At 49.2% G+C, this 18,807-nt stretch overlaps 6 protein-coding genes and 1 non-coding gene across 7 annotated transcripts; 4 read left to right on the top strand and 3 right to left on the bottom strand.

The window, feature by feature from the left end:
* Positions 1-1,998: 1,998 nt before the first annotated feature.
* Positions 1,999-3,840, top strand: AtWU_07947 (nucleobase:cation symporter-2 family protein; the record flags this gene model as incomplete). Its single annotated transcript, XM_035503056.1, has 3 exons — positions 1,999-2,090; positions 2,139-2,305; positions 2,351-3,840. The coding sequence occupies 3 exons, from the start codon at positions 1,999-2,001 to the stop codon at positions 3,838-3,840; spliced, it is 1,749 nt and encodes a 582-aa protein (XP_035358949.1).
* A 646-nt stretch (positions 3,841-4,486) lies between these two features.
* AtWU_07948 (MFS general substrate transporter) lies at positions 4,487-6,148 on the top strand (the record flags this gene model as incomplete). Its single annotated transcript, XM_035503057.1, has 5 exons — positions 4,487-4,577; positions 4,637-4,882; positions 4,948-5,793; positions 5,869-6,042; positions 6,102-6,148. 5 exons carry the CDS (start codon positions 4,487-4,489, stop codon positions 6,146-6,148), a joined length of 1,404 nt encoding a protein of 467 aa, XP_035358950.1.
* Positions 6,149-6,411: 263 nt separating this feature from the next.
* AtWU_r45 lies at positions 6,412-6,527 on the top strand. The gene has a single exon (XR_004775227.1). It is a non-coding gene; the product is annotated as a 5S ribosomal RNA (ribosomal RNA).
* Positions 6,528-7,000: 473 nt separating this feature from the next.
* AtWU_07949 (MOSC domain protein) lies at positions 7,001-11,497 on the bottom strand (the record flags this gene model as incomplete). Its single annotated transcript, XM_035503058.1, has 7 exons — positions 7,001-9,661; positions 9,719-9,908; positions 9,963-10,550; positions 10,629-10,653; positions 10,708-10,878; positions 10,925-11,019; positions 11,073-11,497. 7 exons carry the CDS (start codon positions 11,495-11,497, stop codon positions 7,001-7,003), a joined length of 4,155 nt encoding a protein of 1,384 aa, XP_035358951.1.
* Positions 11,498-11,952: 455 nt separating this feature from the next.
* AtWU_07950 (MOSC domain protein) lies at positions 11,953-13,434 on the bottom strand (the record flags this gene model as incomplete). Its single annotated transcript, XM_035503059.1, has 2 exons — positions 11,953-12,053; positions 12,114-13,434. The coding sequence occupies 2 exons, from the start codon at positions 13,432-13,434 to the stop codon at positions 11,953-11,955; spliced, it is 1,422 nt and encodes a 473-aa protein (XP_035358952.1).
* A 523-nt stretch (positions 13,435-13,957) lies between these two features.
* On the bottom strand, positions 13,958-15,328 carry AtWU_07951 (4-hydroxyphenylpyruvate dioxygenase family protein; the record flags this gene model as incomplete). Its single annotated transcript, XM_035503060.1, has 3 exons — positions 13,958-14,342; positions 14,410-14,574; positions 14,649-15,328. The coding sequence occupies 3 exons, from the start codon at positions 15,326-15,328 to the stop codon at positions 13,958-13,960; spliced, it is 1,230 nt and encodes a 409-aa protein (XP_035358953.1).
* A 1,275-nt stretch (positions 15,329-16,603) lies between these two features.
* AtWU_07952 (phenol 2-monooxygenase) lies at positions 16,604-18,597 on the top strand (the record flags this gene model as incomplete). The annotated part of the gene is made up of 3 exons (XM_035503061.1): positions 16,604-17,254; positions 17,333-17,620; positions 17,686-18,597. The coding sequence occupies 3 exons, from the start codon at positions 16,604-16,606 to the stop codon at positions 18,595-18,597; spliced, it is 1,851 nt and encodes a 616-aa protein (XP_035358954.1).
* Between the last annotated feature and the right edge of the window lie 210 nt (positions 18,598-18,807).

Genomic DNA, 18,807 nt, shown 5'->3' on the forward strand with positions numbered 1-18,807 from the left:
GAAAGTAAATGAGACAGATTCAATTCAACGTTTCGTTCGGCAACTCCAGGGGTGGGTGGGTATGCTGGTTCATTTATATGACTAGTGTATACCTATTTAGTCGATTCGGGACTTGTATTAATGATATACTTCAACCTCATCATGAATTATAGGATATATGTGATTCAAATATTAATTAGAACATAAGCATGACGTTCAATCTAGATCTACATTCTTGATGAAAGAAAGAAGGACATCTGTGGGAAAGGCATAACCGTTCGAACTTTGTTATTTTCCTTGAAATGATAATAATCATAGCGTCCACGCTGTACAAATACTATCTATTGACTGTTAGATCTGAATTTGCATCTGTGCATAATTTATAAACACGAGTCCAAACCATTTTGTTGACCATCGACCTTGATACTCAGGAAAATTGAACCAAACTAATATTGAGAGGTCATAATAACGTGTTTGTCAAACATGTACAAATATATATATATATATATATATTTATATTATATCTCAACAAAGGTAATGAGAAAGTATGCTAATACCAACTAGTCAGCAACATGGAATCAGGACTTTAAGGGAAAACCGGATCCGACAATTATGTGACAGCTCTTAGCGAAAGGGTCAGGATAGTTATAGCAACGGCCATGAACTTGCTCCACAGATTATGGAGTCTGATGTGTCAAAGAATTCCACCAGGCTAGCAATTACTACGAACTATCGAGCTAGCTGTATAGCGTGCATTCAGTGCATCGTGGCTTGTCCTAGAAGAGTCTAGGAGACGGTTGAAAGCGTTCATATACAGTTATTAGCTACAGTCATCGCAATCAGCCTCACATACTACTAGTAAGAGCTATTAGTCAAAACAAATAGTACACCTTGACAGTGATAGTAGAGTTACATTCATATAAAGTATATATTATAAGATCATGCAAGACACAAAAAGATGCGAAGGATTCAATCCTCCATTGTTCTAAAGCGAACGCAGGCCCTACATTTTTCCACATTCCTACCGTGGAGACAAGATGGAAAGGTTTTGATGCTCATATTATCTGAAGACACCATCATCAAATTTATCGTCCAATTCGTCTTTACATCCATACTATCTAGGATATATGCTCTTCACAGTTCTACAGGTACAATATAGACTACTGCTACGCTGTTAGTCACGGGCAGCAGTCAAGGTTACGATAAAGTTGGGCCTGATTGAATCTATGACTAATGGATTGCCGCATTGGGGTTGGTGTTCCCCGGACTGCAACCCGGCGAAAGAAGCATCGTCGGCCCTTCAATTCTCCCCTTATGCACGTCTGCCTTTAGCTTATATCAGTCCGATCATCTCCCCCCCAGTCCTCCCACGTTCTGGATGAGTTCTACTCCGGCCTCATCGGGTTCGTCAGTGCAAGACCCATCGGCCACCGGCTATCAGGGGGAGACGCAAGAGATGGATTTCGGCGGAACCCGATCTGGGGACTGATAAGCGGCCGGGGAGGTTACATGAGGGCAGCGTGTCAGCCGTCCGTTCTTATCGGAGGGCCCACAGTTGAAGCCTGGACGAGAACAGCGTAATCGCCAGAGGAACCAGTCATCGCTAGCGCTGCCCCGGTCTGCTGCAGGTTGCAGCTCGCTTGGAAATTAGCTCGCGTGTCTGCCACGCCGGTGCCCAGAGATAACCACTGCCTACCATTATTCGATTGATTCATCCATCACCTTCGCCACTGATAGCTGTATCATCCCCGCCGGTCCGAGCTTCAATCATCCCGATTCATCTTCGAGCTCACGGAAGATGGTTCATGTATATAGACACCTCGCCCGTCGATGTTTGGAATGGTCTTAGTCTATTCCCCAGATCCAACTAGCCATTGCTAAGAATCGACCCCTCACTCCACTCGGACTACTTCATCTGGGTCCAGATTTCATCCTCGAGATATCTTCCATTCGTCCGCAACTCGAGTTTCATCTACACTTCTACATCAACATCTTTTACACATTAGACTGCCTCGCATAATGGACGGTCCTGACCAGATAGGCCCGGACTACCGGCCTAAGCGGACTTGGAATGACGTCGGCCGCCGCTTGGTCAAAACTTTCACCACAAGGTTGGTCATGAAACCTCGTTAACCAGTAGACGCGCTAATACGTTGCAGAGAGGGCCTCATTGGAGACTATGATTACGCCTATTTGTTCACTCCGAATATCCCCTTCATCACAAAGAAAAGAAGCTCTGCACCATTCTTCGGGCTCGAAGACAATGTACCTATCGTATTGGCTATGCTGCTTGGACTACAACATGCACTGGCAATGCTGGGTGGCAGTGAGTTAGATCCTCTCTGAATCCTGACTAGTGCTGACTCGTCAGTTATTTCACCTCCTATCTTGATCGGAGGCACATCTGGTGCCAACTTCGGAACAGAAGACTACCAATACCTCGTCTCAACGTCCCTCATCGCTTCTGGTATCTTGTCCGCCATTCAGATGTTCCGTTTTCACATCTACGGAACGAAATACTACATTGGTACTGGCTTGACTTCAGTGGTGGGAATCTCCTTTGCTACAATCACCGTCGCAACTGGTGGTTTTGAACAAATGTACTCCAGTGGATACTGCCCGACCGCTGAGGATGGAACCAAGTTGCCCTGCCCTAAAGGTTATGGTGCTCTACTGGGAACATCGTGCTTGTGTGCGCTTCTCGAGATTGGCCTTTCCTTCATGAGCCCTAAAATTCTGAGACGCGTCTTTCCTCCCCTTGTCACTGGTCCTACTGTTCTCCTGATCGGAGCCAGTCTTATCGAGTCTGCTTTCCAGGACTGGGCAGGTGGCTCTGGAACCTGTTCTGAGAACCCCGGAAACGGTGCCTTGTGTCCTAGCGCGGACGCACCGCATGCTCTGCCTTGGGGAAGTGCGGAGTTTATCGGTCTCGGATTTCTGGTGTATGTATCGATCATTCTCTGTGAGCGGTTTGGTGCGCCTATCATGCGATCCTGCTCGGTCGTGGTGGGATTGTTGATAGGATGTATCGTGGCGGCTGCCTGCGGATACTTCGATCGATCGGGTATTGATGCTGCGCCGGTGGCCTCCTTTATCTGGGTGAAGACATTCCCGCTGACCATCTACCCGCCCATGATCCTTCCACTGCTGGCAGTGTACATTGTGGTCATGATGGAATCGATTGGTGACATTACCGCTACTTGCGACGTATCCCAGGTCGAAGTTGAAGGCCCCACCTTCGACTCGCGTATTCAGGGTGGTGTTCTTGGTAACGGTCTCACCAGTGTGCTGGCCGGCCTCATGACCATGACGCCGATGTCGGTGTTTGCCCAGAACAACGGTGTCATCGCGCTGACCAAGTGCGCCAACCGCACAGCTGGTTACTGCTGCTGCTTCTTCCTGATCATCATGGGAATCTTCGCCAAATTTGCCGCGGCACTGGTTGCCATTCCCGATAGTGTTCTTGGTGGCATGACGACGTTCCTCTTCTCCTCTGTGGCAATTTCCGGTGTTCGCATTATCACCAATGTTCCATTCACTCGTCGCAACCGATTCATCCTGACCGCTTCGTTTGCAGTTGGTATGGGCGCCACCCTGGTATCCGACTGGTTCGACTACGTCTTTACCTACAGCGGTAACAACCGTGGCTTGACAGGATTGCTGGATGCTATTGATCTGGTGATGGAGAACGGGTTCGCCATCACCGCTCTGATCGGGCTGATCCTCAACCTGATCCTCCCGGAGGACCCAGAGGAGGAGGCGGCGATTCTGGAGGCACGGGGTGATTACCGACGAAGCGAGGAGGTGATGACATCGAGGGAGAGCACGCAGTACACGAAGGGCGAGCCCTCGAGTGTTTAATCTTGTTTTCTAATCTGTTTGATTTGATTGGCGATATGGTTTTATTTGGATACCCTGACCTAGATGGTCATTTGAATTAATACGACAATTTTATTATCGAGACATTTCCGTACCTAGTAGAAGCGACGCGAAGGGCTAAGCAGTAGTATTATTTCCATCTACCCGAGTCCCGAGATTCTATTTCCTGCCAGACTTCTTCAGTGTCCACGTGGTATTCAAATTGCAGCACTGCTTTCCCGCTCAACATGATTGGTGCTTGCTCTCCAGCTTGGATGCTGGTCATTGAACAGACACAAACTTGGCCGAATCTGGACAGGAACTTTAGGCAAAACAAATAAGAAACAATAATACACACTGTCTTCCCCACCCATCGACCGGAATCATTGCGATTAAGTGGCCAGGCCGAGTACAAATAGATACTCCGACCCCTCCTGACTTTGGGTGATCTCACGCGCAATGTTGTTCCTGCGCCCGCCGATCATCGCAAGGCACATTGATCATGGGTGCCCTGCATTCCTCTGCGTGGATTGTGGCGCGCACCCACCCTGAGTCAACTCAATCAACATAACGTCTACGTCTCGTCCATAATCTCAAAAGAAATGGGATGCCTTGACCTGAAACCTGCCTGTCGACCTCTACAGGCAATATGGATGTGTCCACAAAACGCCCAATTACCCAGGGATGGAGATCTTCCAGCCAGTTCGTCATCGTCACTGCGTGCCTGGCCATGTTTACTGGTACGAAGACACACACCTGCTTACTCCCGCCGACAACTGGCTCACATCCACTTGAACAGAATCGCTGTTAGCCGGTTTCCCCGTACCTATGCTCCCGTATATGCTAGAAGAGCGCCTTCACAACGATCCCTCCCAAACCACTAGCACCACCAACAGCCTACTCAGTTTACAAGGCCTGGCGGCAATCCTCGCTGCCCCTTCTTGCGCGGCTCTGTTCGATACGATCTCAAACCAGAAGATCCCACTATACTTGGCACTTGTGCTTTGTCTGGCTGGAACTGCGCTGTTTGCAATCACCACCACATGTACCCGTCACCCCAGCCATATTGTAAACTTCCTGCTCTTGATGCTAATAGTGTTGATGTTCCAGCATGGGTACTATACCTGGGCAGGATACTACAGGCAGTAGCTGCCTCGGCTGCATGGCTCGCGTGCACGACCATGCTCACCGAGGTCGCGGGTAGTGCACGAGCTGGGGCAATGTTGGGACTGAGCATGTCTTTTTCAACGTTGGGAACGGTCAGCGGACCGATGTTTGGGGGCGTTCTTCTAGGCTGGTTCGGATACTGGCCAGCTTGGTCCCTGCCGATGGCTCTGCTGATCCTCGACATGATTGCACGCTTCGTTATGATTCAGCCTGACTATCATCTACTTGATTCGCAATCTCAAATCAGTCTTGCCAACCGTAGCAAGATATGTCAAGATGTCCCCGAATCGTCCCCCTTCCTGCCCCAATCACCTTCATTTGACCCAGACATCACAACGAAAGCGGAGTCCGACAGCACTGCAACCGCAGAATATCGCAACTACTACACCGTAATGCTCCAAGACGCAGGAATGTGGGCAGCCGTTCTAAACACCATGTCCCAAGCCGCACTCCGGACAGCATTCAACGCCACTCTACCTGTGTATCTTCGAGATACATTTAACTGGGGCCCATCGTCAGTCGGGGCGATATTCTTTGCCCTCCAAGTCCCAGTCATCTTTTTGCCTCCCCTATTTGGCCATCTCCGAGATCGTGTCGGTATTCGATACCCAACAGCAATCGGTTGGGCTCTTCTTTGCCCGTTGATGTGTTACTTAGGTGTACCTGGTAGGGATGTCTCCCAGGCTAGTGGGAGCCGGACAGATGATAAAGTAGCCTTTATTGTATGTATATGTGCTATCGGTTTAGTGATGTCGTCGGTTCAAGGTGCCGGGTCGTTTCATATGAGGTGTAAGTCATGATTCCAAATTTTATATTCAATAAGCGAGGAACGAAATTTGCATGTTGAATGCTGACGATGAGTAGTCCTCTTAGAGGAAGTTGAAAAAGATACTCCCACCTTGTTCGGCCCTAATGGTGGGCGTGCAAGGTGCTTCGCGCTGGTCTCTATCTCGTTCAACGTCGGTCTGATGCTCGGCCCGGTTGTTACTGGGTTCCTATTTGAGAGTGCGGGATACTATTATATGAATATTGTTCTGGGTAGGTCATGGCTTGAAGATATTGTCTATATTTGCAGGGACTAATAGTTTGTACTCTAGGTGTTGCCTGCTTGGGGGTAGCGGTGGTGACATTTATGTTCTGCTGATTGAGATGTGCCTGGTATTTAGGTGGGATTATCAATTAGTAGACCGTATGCCAAGTGTATTTGCCTTTATTATAACATGCACGTCCAGAAAGGTATAGTAGTAAATGAAGTTCGAGCAGAGCACTACCAATACAACTATAGAAGAATGATTACGACATCTGAATCTCACTCGCACCAGTCCCTGAGGGCTGACAGCGAAGCATTACTTATTATATTAGTACTTTCTGACAATATATTACGCCATCCCTAATCATCAAGCACATACGACCACAGGGTGTGGAAAATAGGGCTTCCCGTCCGCTCAGCCGTACTCAAGCCACACGCCGGGAGGTTAGTAGTTGGGTGGGTGACCACCAGCGAATCCCTTCTGTTGTATGTAATTTTCTTTTTTTCTTTTTTGGTTATTACCATGACCGTTGAAGACCTTACTTATAACTATCACTTCTTTCTTCGCTGCTCATACATCCGCCAGTTATTCCTTCAATTGTGGTGCATTCACAGACGTACCTCCGCAGACACGCCAAGAGTTTGAGTGGCTCCTTTCAAGAGGGGTCCGATAATCTTCAATACCCTGAAATAACCACTGCCAAGGAAGTTATTGCGCCCGAGAGATGATACTGGAGTGGATGTTGCGGTAAACAGTCGTTGTAGGAAACTGTTAAAGGGTACTGAAATGTATCGTAGTATCCGGGTGGGAGTTGCAACTGATAGACCGCATATCGGAAGCTCTTTTTGCCGTTATGATATTATACACGGACAAAATAAGATATTGACATGATTTTCTAGGGAGCTCGAAGGGCGTTCTAGTTCTCGTGGTGTTATCACCATCTCACCGGATAATCGAGCCCTCACTCATTCCGACGCTTCTTTCAGTCTCTGCAACAACCTCTCTATCCTCTCATCATCCCAGTCCTCTGAGAAGGTCCTACAATCCGAAATAGCTTCATCTCTCGCCAAACAAGCCATGTCTACCGGGGTATTGGCTCCGTCATCCTGAGGCTTCACATTTGCCGGGGCTCCCCGGTTGAGGAGAGCTTCAATCGTCTCCCAGTTGCCACTGTCCGCTGCCCAATGAAGGGGCGTGCGACCATTGTCGTCTGTGGTGTTGATGTCCGCACCAGCTTCAAGTAATATCTCAAGACTCTCCGCGGTGCCCCTCGATGCAGCCGAATGGATTGGTAGACTGCCGTTCAAGAGCCGTGCATTCATGTCAGCACCGTGTTTATGGAGAAGTGACTTGAGTCCGTCTGACATGTGACAGGCAGCCGCAGCATGCAAGGCACTGAAGCCTTCCGAGTCCTGATCATCTAAATTTGAACCCGCCTTCAAGAGCATGTTGATGATATCGGGGTTGCCATTCTCTGCTGCAACGAGGAGGGGAAATGATGGCTTCCCTTCCTCTACAATTGTGCCTCTCTGGTTTGGATCGGCACCTCTATCTAGCAGTGTACTGATAAGTTCAATATTTTGATCTCTTACCGCGTACAAAAGAGGTGTGCCAACGGTGTCTGGTGAACTCGGTGTGACCATTGCGCCATGTCGCATGAGGAGTTCAGCCATATCTCGATTGTTTGCCTTAATTGCTAGTGTCAGTGCCGTTTCACATATTGGTTCAGGTGGCCAGCGGCGATGATTCTCATATAAACGGTATGATCCAGTGAAGCGGCGCTCGTCGGCTGCCTGGGGGTAGGCATTGACATCAGCTCCACGCTGGATCAGCAGCTCCACAATGAGTGGCCGACTGGCAGCAACAGCATCAAGCAGAGGCTGGGTGCCTTCAGGCCCCGGATTGAGCTGATCTTGCAGTCCGCTGTCGAGTAAATATGTTATGATAGAGACTGAACCACCCCATGCGGCCGCTCCCAATATGGATGTCTCATCAGCAAGCTCTTGGCGATGAATATCTGCCCCTTTACCCATAAGCAACTGGAAAGCCCAAAGATCGGCGCCCCGAACAGCATCTCGTAAGCTTCGGTGCGTATCTGCTCCGTTCTGCAGGAGGAGATCAATAAGATCCTTTCTCTTCTGAGATAGCGCGCTTTGTAGAGCCCGGTGGGAATCCACTCTTGCGCCTGCATTGATTAAGATCTGGGCGATTTCGAAACTCCCCGCGTCCACCGCAGCTCTCAAGGGCGTCAAAAAGCCTGACTCCAGGTTTGGATCTGCTCCGCGAGATAGCAGCACATGCACAAGCGCAGTATGCCCGCCTTTTATCGCCGATTGGAGAGCTACTGGGTGATCTGAGACTTGCGCGTGGCTATTGACGTTGACACCCTCGTCTAGATACTGTCGCACGAGCTTCTCGTCACCCGCACGAGCTGCGTATCTCAATGCTTCGTCTGGTGTAATACCATAGGCTATCAGCTCGCGCAATATGTCGATGTGGCCGCCAGCCGCGGCCTGATACTGGGCGGCGGTGATGCCACATTGGACGGGCCTAATGACTGCCGTGGTTCTGTGCTTCATGCTCCTTGCATTTGTGATGCGCTCGCACCTTAGCAATGTCTTCACAATATCAAGACGACCACTACCAACTGCTGTCACTAGGGCGGATGCAGGGTGTCCTTTCATGTCGTGGTAGTCCTCAGCTCCGTAATTGAGCAGAATCTCACAGACAGGTAGATGACCTCTCGCGACAGCGAGAAATAGAGGATCCGACCTTCGGCGGCCAAAAGTCCGTGGATTCGGGAAGTTGACATTGGCACCAGCTTCTAGCAGCGTGATGGCGACATCTGAATGACCTTGAGCAGCTGCTGCACCAAGTGCCGTACTTAGCGCACCCCCTTCTGCATTGACTTCGGCCTTTGCGTCTACCAGTAACTGAACTATTTCCAGGTGGCCCATGAATGCGGCTGCTTGTAATGGACGGTGGTAAAAGCCGCCGGAGACATTTGGCGACGCACCCTTGTTGAGAATTGCTTTTACCACTCGTGTCAGACCACAGTAGGAAGAGTTATATAATGCTGTATAGTCATTGGTGTCGCTCGGTTCATCCCGCAGCCACGGTCGGTCAACCTTTGCCACTTTGCTCCATACTAGCCCAAAATAGGGCCCATTGTCGTTAAAGAGATCCAGTAAGATAGTCTCTAGTCCAAGGTATTGCCAAGCGCCTTGAGAACGATTTTTATGCTCGTTCCAAAAGTGCCCTGCATAGCATGCCAGGGGATAAGTCCAGGGGTCGCCGGCGGCAGACTGAACCGCATGGTGAAAGTACGCAAGGCTACAGTTAGCCAGGACCGCATGAGACAATCTCGCATCCATGAAGAAGTCGGAGCATGAGTCTCGTAGGATTGCGTCAGAAATGAGGAACTCTCGAACGGTGAAATGGGCTAGCTTGACATATACACACTGGGTGCCACTCGGTTCGTCCCCAAGGCAATAAGTCGAGACAAGACTGGAGCAGGAATCAATGAAGCTTTCTGGGTCGAGAGGCTCTAAGTTTTCGTCACAGAAAGGAATGTCTCCATTATCGACATTGATAGCTATGGCGCTTGTGATCTCATGCAGAGATAGCTGCAAATGCGTCAGAGCGGGAATGATTCTTGATTTCCTATCGTGATGACTACTCACTGGCCGAAGAGCAAAGGATACCCAGCGTAGAAGGTTCTTCATGGCAATGCGGTTGCTCTCATCAATTCTGTCGATTGTCATGGTGTAGTGTTCGTCTAATGACTTTGGTAGGTCTCTGAGAGCTTTTTGTACCGCCTGTGGTGTGGCACACCGTCGCAGTGTCTGCAGTTGGCAGTCCATCCAACGAAATCTGCAAAAGGTGTCAGCCACTCAACAGTTCTGTAGGTCAAGGCTGAATACGCACGAGCCATTGGCTTGGGCCAGGAGGCTCTCTTCAATCATCTTCTTCAACGATATTGGCCACCGGGCAAGTTTGCCCTGATGCGAGAACTGGTGTCGTAGTGCTGTCTGCATATCAACATTCACCGTTGAGTCATCAATTGTAACGGTGGAGACCTTGAGGCCTTCGAAAGCGTGTCGAAGTTGCTCCAAGTTTCGGCTGAACACAATCAAATGCTGTTGTCCTTTCGTCTGTTCCATCATCTCCTTAACGAAATTCGCAAGCTCGGGAACTCCATTCTGGAGGTATTCTTCGCATTCGTCGAGACCATCGAGAACAATGTAATTATGCTCGAACTGCAATAAGAGGTCATTCAGTAACCTCTTCCATGAAACTGAATGATGTTTGTCGGATGGGCTGTTATAATTCCTCCACGGCCTCGGGAGAAAGCGAGGAATGGTTGCTCCTTGATGAATTAGCTGCCTGACGAAGGATCCATACACGCGGTTGATGTCGACTCCTCTTTCTTCCGATGCATCCATGAAGAAATAGCATAGGCTGCTACTTTGCTCCCCACCACAGTGGTCCTGAAGATCTTTAATGATCCTCGAACTGCTAGTTGTCAGACCATCATAATTGAAATGGGCGCAGAGACACTCGTCGACTGGATCCAATAGGAAGCGTACGTACCATAGGACGGTCTTACCACATCCAGCTAAAGCAGGGTAATCAGTAGACGGTTAAGCTCAGTACGGAGGGTGCCACTTACCGGCTCCTTTGACCCACAAGAGATGGTTGCGGTTGATCTTCCATTTCATGTATTGCTCTGTATTTAATAGCCAGTCACCAGTAGCTGGAGCACACTTTTGATACTCTTCATCTTGCTTGGCTGATTGACAGCGTCCACCAAGCTGGCTGAGAAGTTCTGCTAATTCACGGCCTAAAAATGTTATTAGCAGTCTTGTTGACTCTGAACCACAGCTTACCCTCGTCGGATTGAGCCACACTCTCCGATAGTCCAGTAACCTTCTTCTCAACGCTCGGCAACGACCGGGTGTGGCTTATTACCTCCATGTTCTGGCTAGACGAACCGTCAGAAAGCCGCGGTTGCATATTCTGTCACAAACTACCCACGTATTATCAGCCGCCAATGCCAATTGCAGCTTGCTCTTGGTCGTCGCAAGGGTCTGCAATACTTTCTCCGCATCTACAGGTTGTAAGGGCCACACCAGAGCACGCTTCGAACTGGAGGTTTTCCCTAGTTTCAAACTTGCTTTCAGGTCCTGCAATTCGACCAAGCAACTGCGGAGAGTACCACCATCCCCATCCATCGCCTGCAAAGACAGCAAAGAAGGCAAAGAAGAGGCATCGTCGGACTCAATTGCCTTCATTAGTTGCTGTGCGATGTACCCAACACTGGCGACCTCGTCCACAATCCGAGAGATAGCTTGGGGCGCATCTCGGACGCCCATGCGGTAGTCATAGCATACCGATACCAACTTACCACATACCTGGACAATGCCGATGAGGGTGCCGACAAGGCCAATTGGTTCAACCATATCAAGTGCGCACAAGCATGCAAATCAAAATCAAGGCTGCTTGAGGCAAAATTCCACGGCAGGAGGCCACAGCCTTGAAGATGGCATTTGAAGTACGAGCTAGTGGAGGGGCACGACCCATATTTGAGTTAAACTAGTCCATACATGGGACATCACGTGAAATTGTCTCACAAGGCTGTAAACACAGGGACAGATGAGTAGATCAGAGAAGATGTGACTGCTCGATGATTAGGCCTTGGGCGTTCACTGAACGGTTATCTGTGATGTGGAATACTGACTGAGCAGGCCCTTGAATACCATTACTAAAGCGGCGGCACCTAGAAGAGGGGAGCTACGATCATTATAGGAGAGCAAGTACGTATAGGTGACTATAAATAATAGCTTCACACAAAGAAACCTATTAATACAATAATGATACAAGATTATCACAACATCACGTAGAGCACAATGTGTAATTATACCCCCTCAACCTTCTCCCCCGGCGCCAACATCTTGATATAGCAATGCTCGCCTGTCTCCAACACCGTAATAGGATCATTGACACGCAAGGTAAATTCTACACCATCAGTTAGTTATTCCAAACTACACAAACAAAGCAATAGGAGGAAGGCAATACCTTTAACTGCAGGAACACACTGCATTCCCAAGCACGCATTCGTCAAATCCCCCACATCAATGCGTCTATACCTCTTCAACGTCCGGTCCGGCTCCCGGGGATGTCGTACCCCGGTATCAGGATCTACATTGGGCAATTTGCATCGGATGGTGCGGCATGCTGTGTAGATTTCGACTCCATCGCCAGAGGAATCTCCAATAACTATCCTCTTCCATTCATCCTCCACAAACTTCCCCGGCCCCTGAACAATCACATTCGCCCTAAATCGCCTCACACTCAACTCGAAAATCTCGTCCGCACAGTTGGCCGCAACATCTCTCACGCTCGCCATGTTGAGTAAATGGATCGGATACGCATCCGCGAAGCCAGTCACGGGCTGGAAGCCTATATTTTCTTTGCGAGGGGCATTGCGGTAGATCTCTCGTCTGTGAGTGGTGCTTGCGCGGAACAGGGAGAGCTTTCTCCGTTGATGGGGTGGGAGGGTGGTGTCGTATGTTAGAAGATCTTTCAGGGTTGCGGGGAGGAGGTGGGCGTAATTGTGTGCGAGAGGGATGTCTTTCCAGATCTTGACGGGGGTGAGGGGGAATTGTGTTGATGAGTTAGGCCGGGGGTCGAGGGGGATGGTGAAGGATGATTGGGATGCGAGGATGTGCAGGGTTCTTAGCAGGGTAATTAGGGGGTTGCGAGATGGTGGGAGGGGGTAGTGTATTAGCAGGACGCCGTTTGATAATGTCTCTGGATTTGTGGCTGAATATGTAGGTGACGATGGATCAGGAATCCAGATCTCTGGACGGAGGAGGGCGAGCTGTCGGAAGTCGCGGTCTCGGAGGGTGCGGGCTGTCCAGGTTCCATTCGCCTCATCATTTTCTTTCTCATTTGATGTTGAGGTTGATGTGTTGGTGCTAGCGGTGGCAGGATGTGGTGAAGGGAAGAACTCCGCAAAACAAAACAGCCGATCATACATCAAACCCGTCTCTATCACATCCGCTGCCTCGAGCTCCACTCCTGCGCAGCTCTTGATCGGGTACGTGAACAGCGCTTTGATACGCCAGGCTGGAATCCCAGATTCAGGCTCTGTGGCAGTGCTGGGCACGCCGTGGATGTATTTGGGTGAGTATTCATCATGCAAGTTGGAGCGCTGCGATGGAGAGAGACCCAGTCTGCGGCAGCCTTTTGGGGGCGGAGGTGTGGGGTTGAGGTAGGGGAGAAGGAAAATAAAGCAAAGGAAGATGGGGAGGGTGATGGATAGTAGGAGGATATTAGGAGCAGAGTCTAGACCATGTTGAATGGTGGCAGGGATGCTAGAAAGTAAGTCTAGCATTGATGGTGCGTATGTAGGAATGAAAGGATTCAATAATTGGTCGATGTCGGTGGTATAGGTAGTGACTGTGTAGATGGAAAATTTGTTCCTGAATATGGCGTCGGCAGTGATTATCAGATTATCAATCGCCGGTGTCGGAAGATGCCGATGGTGGGTCCACTCAGCCAAGGCTGCTTGTCTTCTGGATGAAGTTCGGGTTTGAGCTTTACCAGGAACTTTGTAGCTACCTTGAAAGATACCTGATTTGCCTGCAATCGCAGGCCACCAAAAATGCAATGCTGGTTCGATAATTGATCGGGTACTTGCCCGATACTGCGCTCCATGACTACACGGGTCTACTTCGATCCCCTCGAAGACACAAGAAGGAAGGAAAGAAAATATTGGAAAGAGGGAAGCATATCTGGGATATGTAATTTATCTGCGACATCTGATACATGATCTCATATATAAAACAGGAAAAAGATATCATGTTGTCTGCTCTGAAAATATACGTTGTCAAAAGCACCTGCGTGCTTCAAAAACCTCAAAGATTCCCGCGCAACGCCTGCTCCCTCTCAAAAGCCTCGAACAGACTCTTGAAGTTCCCAGCCCCAAACCCATCGAAATTCTCTCTTTGGATTATTTCCATAAAGACGGTAGGACGGTCACCCACGTGCTTCGTGAAGATCTGCAAAAGATATCCCCCCTCGTCGAAGTCGATAAGAATGTTATATTTCTGTAGAAGGTTGATATCTTCGGCAATATTGACGTTCTTCATAGCTAGCTTTTCACGCATGTTGACATAGTAGTTGCTAGGGACTGAAAGAAAGCTTACGCCACGATTGGTAAGGCTCTCGACGGCTTCGATGATGTTGTTTGTTCGGAAAGCGATGTGCTGGCAGCCTGCTCCTCCGTAGTAGTCCACGAATCTAGACAGATACATAAGCATTGATTAATCACCAGGACCCTTTTTTAAGGTGGGATGTTGCGACTTACTCTTCGATTTGAGATTTCTTCAGACCAGTGGCTGGCTCGTTCATCGGCATTTTGATCACATTGTTCGGAGATGCCACAACGACTGATCGCATGGCCGAATAGTCCGAACACATATCTTTGTCGTCCACAGACCAATAGCGGTGGAAGTTCAGAGCATCCTCGTAACTAACAGATACAATGATAAGCAAAGTGCTTTTGAAGATATCGGAATGACAAGATAAGGGAAAGAGTATGCCTACTATTTAACAATCCCGTCGAGACCATCCCAAGGCTGGTTCCCGACGCAATGGTCAATTTCAATCAGATCCACCTTTGGCAGTAGCTCATTTAGAGCATTCATATCATTTACCGGGCAAAATCCAGGAAGGAAAACTCCTCTGTAGTTTGACCGATTGATCAGAGTGTGAGCTGTATCTCCATAAGTCTTAATGGTTGCACAGAGAACTTCCCCGTCCTTTTCATCACTAAGTATAGTTGGCTTCTGGACTGAGGTTGCCCCGTTTTGGATCGCATGCTCCCACACGCCTCTGACATCATCAACCTGGAAGGCAATATCTTTGACTCCGTCGCCGTGCTTGAGCAAGTGTGCCTGGATCTCGGTCAACAGACTGCGATCCTTTTCAGACACGTTCTTATCAGAGGGGATGTTCTGGGGCCCAGTGATTGGGGCAGTCAGCATAAAGCGAGCGTTTCCATTGGCGACAACATAGGAAGTTGTCAAGTGCGATCCGGTTTCTGGTCCGCTGTATGCGATAACCCGGAAGCCGAAGTGAGCGACAAAGTAGGTGGCAGCTTGCCGGGCATTGCCCAGATACCAGGAGATATAGTCAAAGCCGGTGTAGTTGGGATTGATACTCTTAATCACGGCCAAGTTGGGCGGGACCTTGGATGGCTCGCCGTTGACGCCGGTGGAATGCATGTTATGTAAATAGTAAGTTTCGAAATCCATACAGAGGTGAAGATGATCGAGTGGTTTGACGGGAACACTGAAGCTCAAGAATAGCTTGAAATACTCGGCGTGGTATACTGTCCAGGAACAAATTTATAGCCATCCTCGGAAATGTATTGCCAACTATCTTTCGACATAGAGTGTAGATAGAAGCGATTTGCCATCTTACATCTCAGCTGATGCATCATACATCATGTATCATGCATGGTTGTGGGAAGGGAAGAAGGGCTGAAGAGAAAGCAAACACCGAATCTTCCTTGGCATGTGTAATTAGAAGCTAGTACGCAAATCGAATGGCGCTTGGCAATTTGCCACGAATATCAGTTGCTGGCAGTGGCAGGTTGCCGGATCTTGCAAGGATGGGAGAAAGGAGCAGCATAAGTTTCGGTGAGCCCTGGCCACTTGTCGTGCGGAATTACGACACTGTTGTTACTATTGTCCTGAATCCTGCTTCTGTATCTACTCCAGATCATCTTGAGATGGCGTATATTGACGCCACTGACGCCTCTTCCGATGGTCCTTGGAGCGCTCTTTCCTGCGTCAGCAAGGATGAGAAACATCATTGCAGGCCTCTTTACCCGAAACGCCGGCTCGGAAAAGTAAGTAGAACATCATCAATTAGCTCGACACTTTACTTGATACGGCACCGGTCAATTGACGGGGTCAGGTGTAGGTGCTTAGTATGGGCCTAAGATTAGTGATGGATTTTAGCTGTGCCATTGTAGACTTCTCCCATTAGGTTTAGAGATAAGCATGGTTGTGCTGCGCACGGGGCGTCAACTGCGGTAGATTAAGCTAGTGGCGCGGCCCTCCGCGGGCCGTAGATCACAGATCACAGCTGAACTGGTTGACGCGTCATCAACCGGTTTGCCCTGTATCTCGAGTCACACCCGTGCAGATTGAGTGGCTGGGGTGAGACAAGCATGTATGGATTACACTCTGTAATTTATCCGTGGTGGCAATGCTGCAGCTTCAGTCGGAGATTTCGTTGGGGCACGTGGCACACATATGTTGGCGAGGTCAATGGTAAGCAAAGGTTCTCGCACTATTTTACCTGATGACTAGTATCATGTCGTTACTTTTTTCGGTGTCTCCGCATGACAGCAAGCCAAAGGGCCACTTCTCTTCCGGCTGGTGGACGATTCCAATTCCCCTTATTGTCCTTGAACCTCATACCGAAACCCTCCATCTAGCAAGAGCAAGACCTTGAAAGGCTCAGATAGACCAATCAAGGAGATTTAAACCATGACCGAATGTTACGATATTGTCGTCGTAGGAGCTGGACCGGTAGGGCTCATGTTGTCAGCATGTCTCCTACGCTTGGGACCGTACAAGATCAAGCACATTGACCAGCGGCCCTTCCCGACAAAGACTGGACGCGCTGCTGGAATCCAGGCGCGGGCTCTTGATGTGTTGCAGAATTTGGACCTCAAACGTGCCATCATGTCTTATAACCCAGGGCGAGTCTACGAGGTTGCATTCTGGGATGCTTCAAACGACGCGCGGGGGATTCGACGCACGGGGACTGCGAAAAGCTATCCTGACTACATCGATACGAGACACCCGTTCAGTACCCTCCTCCATCAAGGCCGGATAGAAAAAATATTCCTGGATGATTTAAGGGAGCGAGGGCTTGAAATACAAAGAACTTGGACCATCACAGGGTTTAGGAATGAGCCGTGTGGAGAGTATCCCGATCACCCACTGGTAGTGGACCTCGTCAGCGTGGACGGGAGAGAAGGTTCGACTGTGCGAACAAAATATTTGTTTGGTGCAGATGGACCGCGAAGCCGGGTGAGGGATCTTCTTGGGGTACCGATGTTGTCGAAAGATCCAACAATGCATGTGTGGAGTGTCATTGACGGGGTGGTTAAGAGCGACTTTCCGGACATTCAGGTGCATACCCATTTCGTGGAATATTGGATCACCCGTTTGGGCTCGTTGACACCATTGGCTGACAATACAACTCACTAGATGAAATGTACCGTACATTCCTCCAAAGGATCCGTCATGATTATCCCTCACGGAAACAATGTTGTCCGCATTTACGCTCAGATGTTTCCGAAGAATGGACAGGAACCTCTCGCGTTTGCGACAGTACCGAAAATCCAACAGTCGGCAAACGAGATTCTTGCTCCATATAAAGTGGAGTGGGAGAGAGTAGATTGGCACTCTGCATACCGAATTGGACAAGGACTTGCCTCGAATTATTCTCTCGATGAGCGAGTCTTTATTGGAGGAGATGCATGTCATACGCATAGTGTAAGCATTTGACACACACCAGAGAAGAGCAGTAATGTTCAAACTAACAGCCTTGTTTCCTGCAGCCCAAAGCCGGTCAGGGGATGAACTACGGCTTCTTAGATGCACACAATCTCGCATGGAAATTACACCTGGTCGAATCTGGCTTTCTCCGTCGCTCCCTACTGAAAACGTACGAAGGAGAACGGAAGCTCGTAGCAGCGAAGCTGATTGAGTTTGATGCAACATACGCGAACCTGTTCAGTTCTCGGCAGCCTGCTGGCGAGAATAAGGTTGCTCCGAGCTCGGAGTTTGTTCAGGTATTCAAGCAGAACACGTTCTTGACGAGTGGCTACGGCGTCGAGTATCCTGTTAACAGCTTAACTTGGCCTTCAACTTCTACACCATCAAATACAACAGCTCTGCGTCCTGGTCGCAGCTTTCCTACCGCAACCGTAACGAGGGTCATCGATGCCCACCCCGTCTACTTGGAACAGGAGATCCCCTTCAACGGCAGCTACCGGATCTACATCTTTGCAGGAAAACCTGCAACTACCTCGACAGCAATATTTGATCTCGCCGATAATCTACAGGCCAAGAGCAGCATCTTTCGCCGGTATCAGCGAAACGTTGATATTTCGTACGAAGGAAGACACAATCCTCACTCCCCATTCTTCACCTTTTCGCTCGTTTCCCACGCACCGCGATCGACGATTGAAATCCAGGAATGCCTTCCGGAATACTTCGCTTGTTATAGGTATCACGTTTACGCGGACGATCGCGAAATGTCGCAGGGAGGCGAAGCTACGGAAAGGAGCGCTCATGTCAAGATGGGATTCGATGCAGAAAAGGGTGGTATCGTCGTCGTGCGTCCCGATGGATACGTTGGATGTGTTCTTGATCTATGTGAGGGGATAACGAGTGCATCAGCTTTGAATAGATATTTCGAGGCGATTGTGCCAGGAAATGAGCACGATGCCGTGGCAGCAAGGCTGTAAACAAGGCCATACATCATAGATAACAACCTAGAAAAAGCTGTCCATGAAGAGTACCTGTTCATGTTTACTACAAAAATATTACAGGGTGCCTGCCCCGTAGCATGAAGTCATAGATTGATCACTCTCTAGAAGATTAGATTAAAAGCAAATGAATCCACAGCCTCAGCTGAAAATCATCACCGGTCACCGAGGGCAAACTAATCAGAAAAG

The sequence above is a fragment of the Aspergillus tubingensis genome (assembly GCF_013340325.1).
Source record: "Aspergillus tubingensis WU-2223L DNA, scaffold_8, whole genome shotgun sequence".
Taxonomy (NCBI): domain Eukaryota; kingdom Fungi; phylum Ascomycota; class Eurotiomycetes; order Eurotiales; family Aspergillaceae; genus Aspergillus; species Aspergillus tubingensis.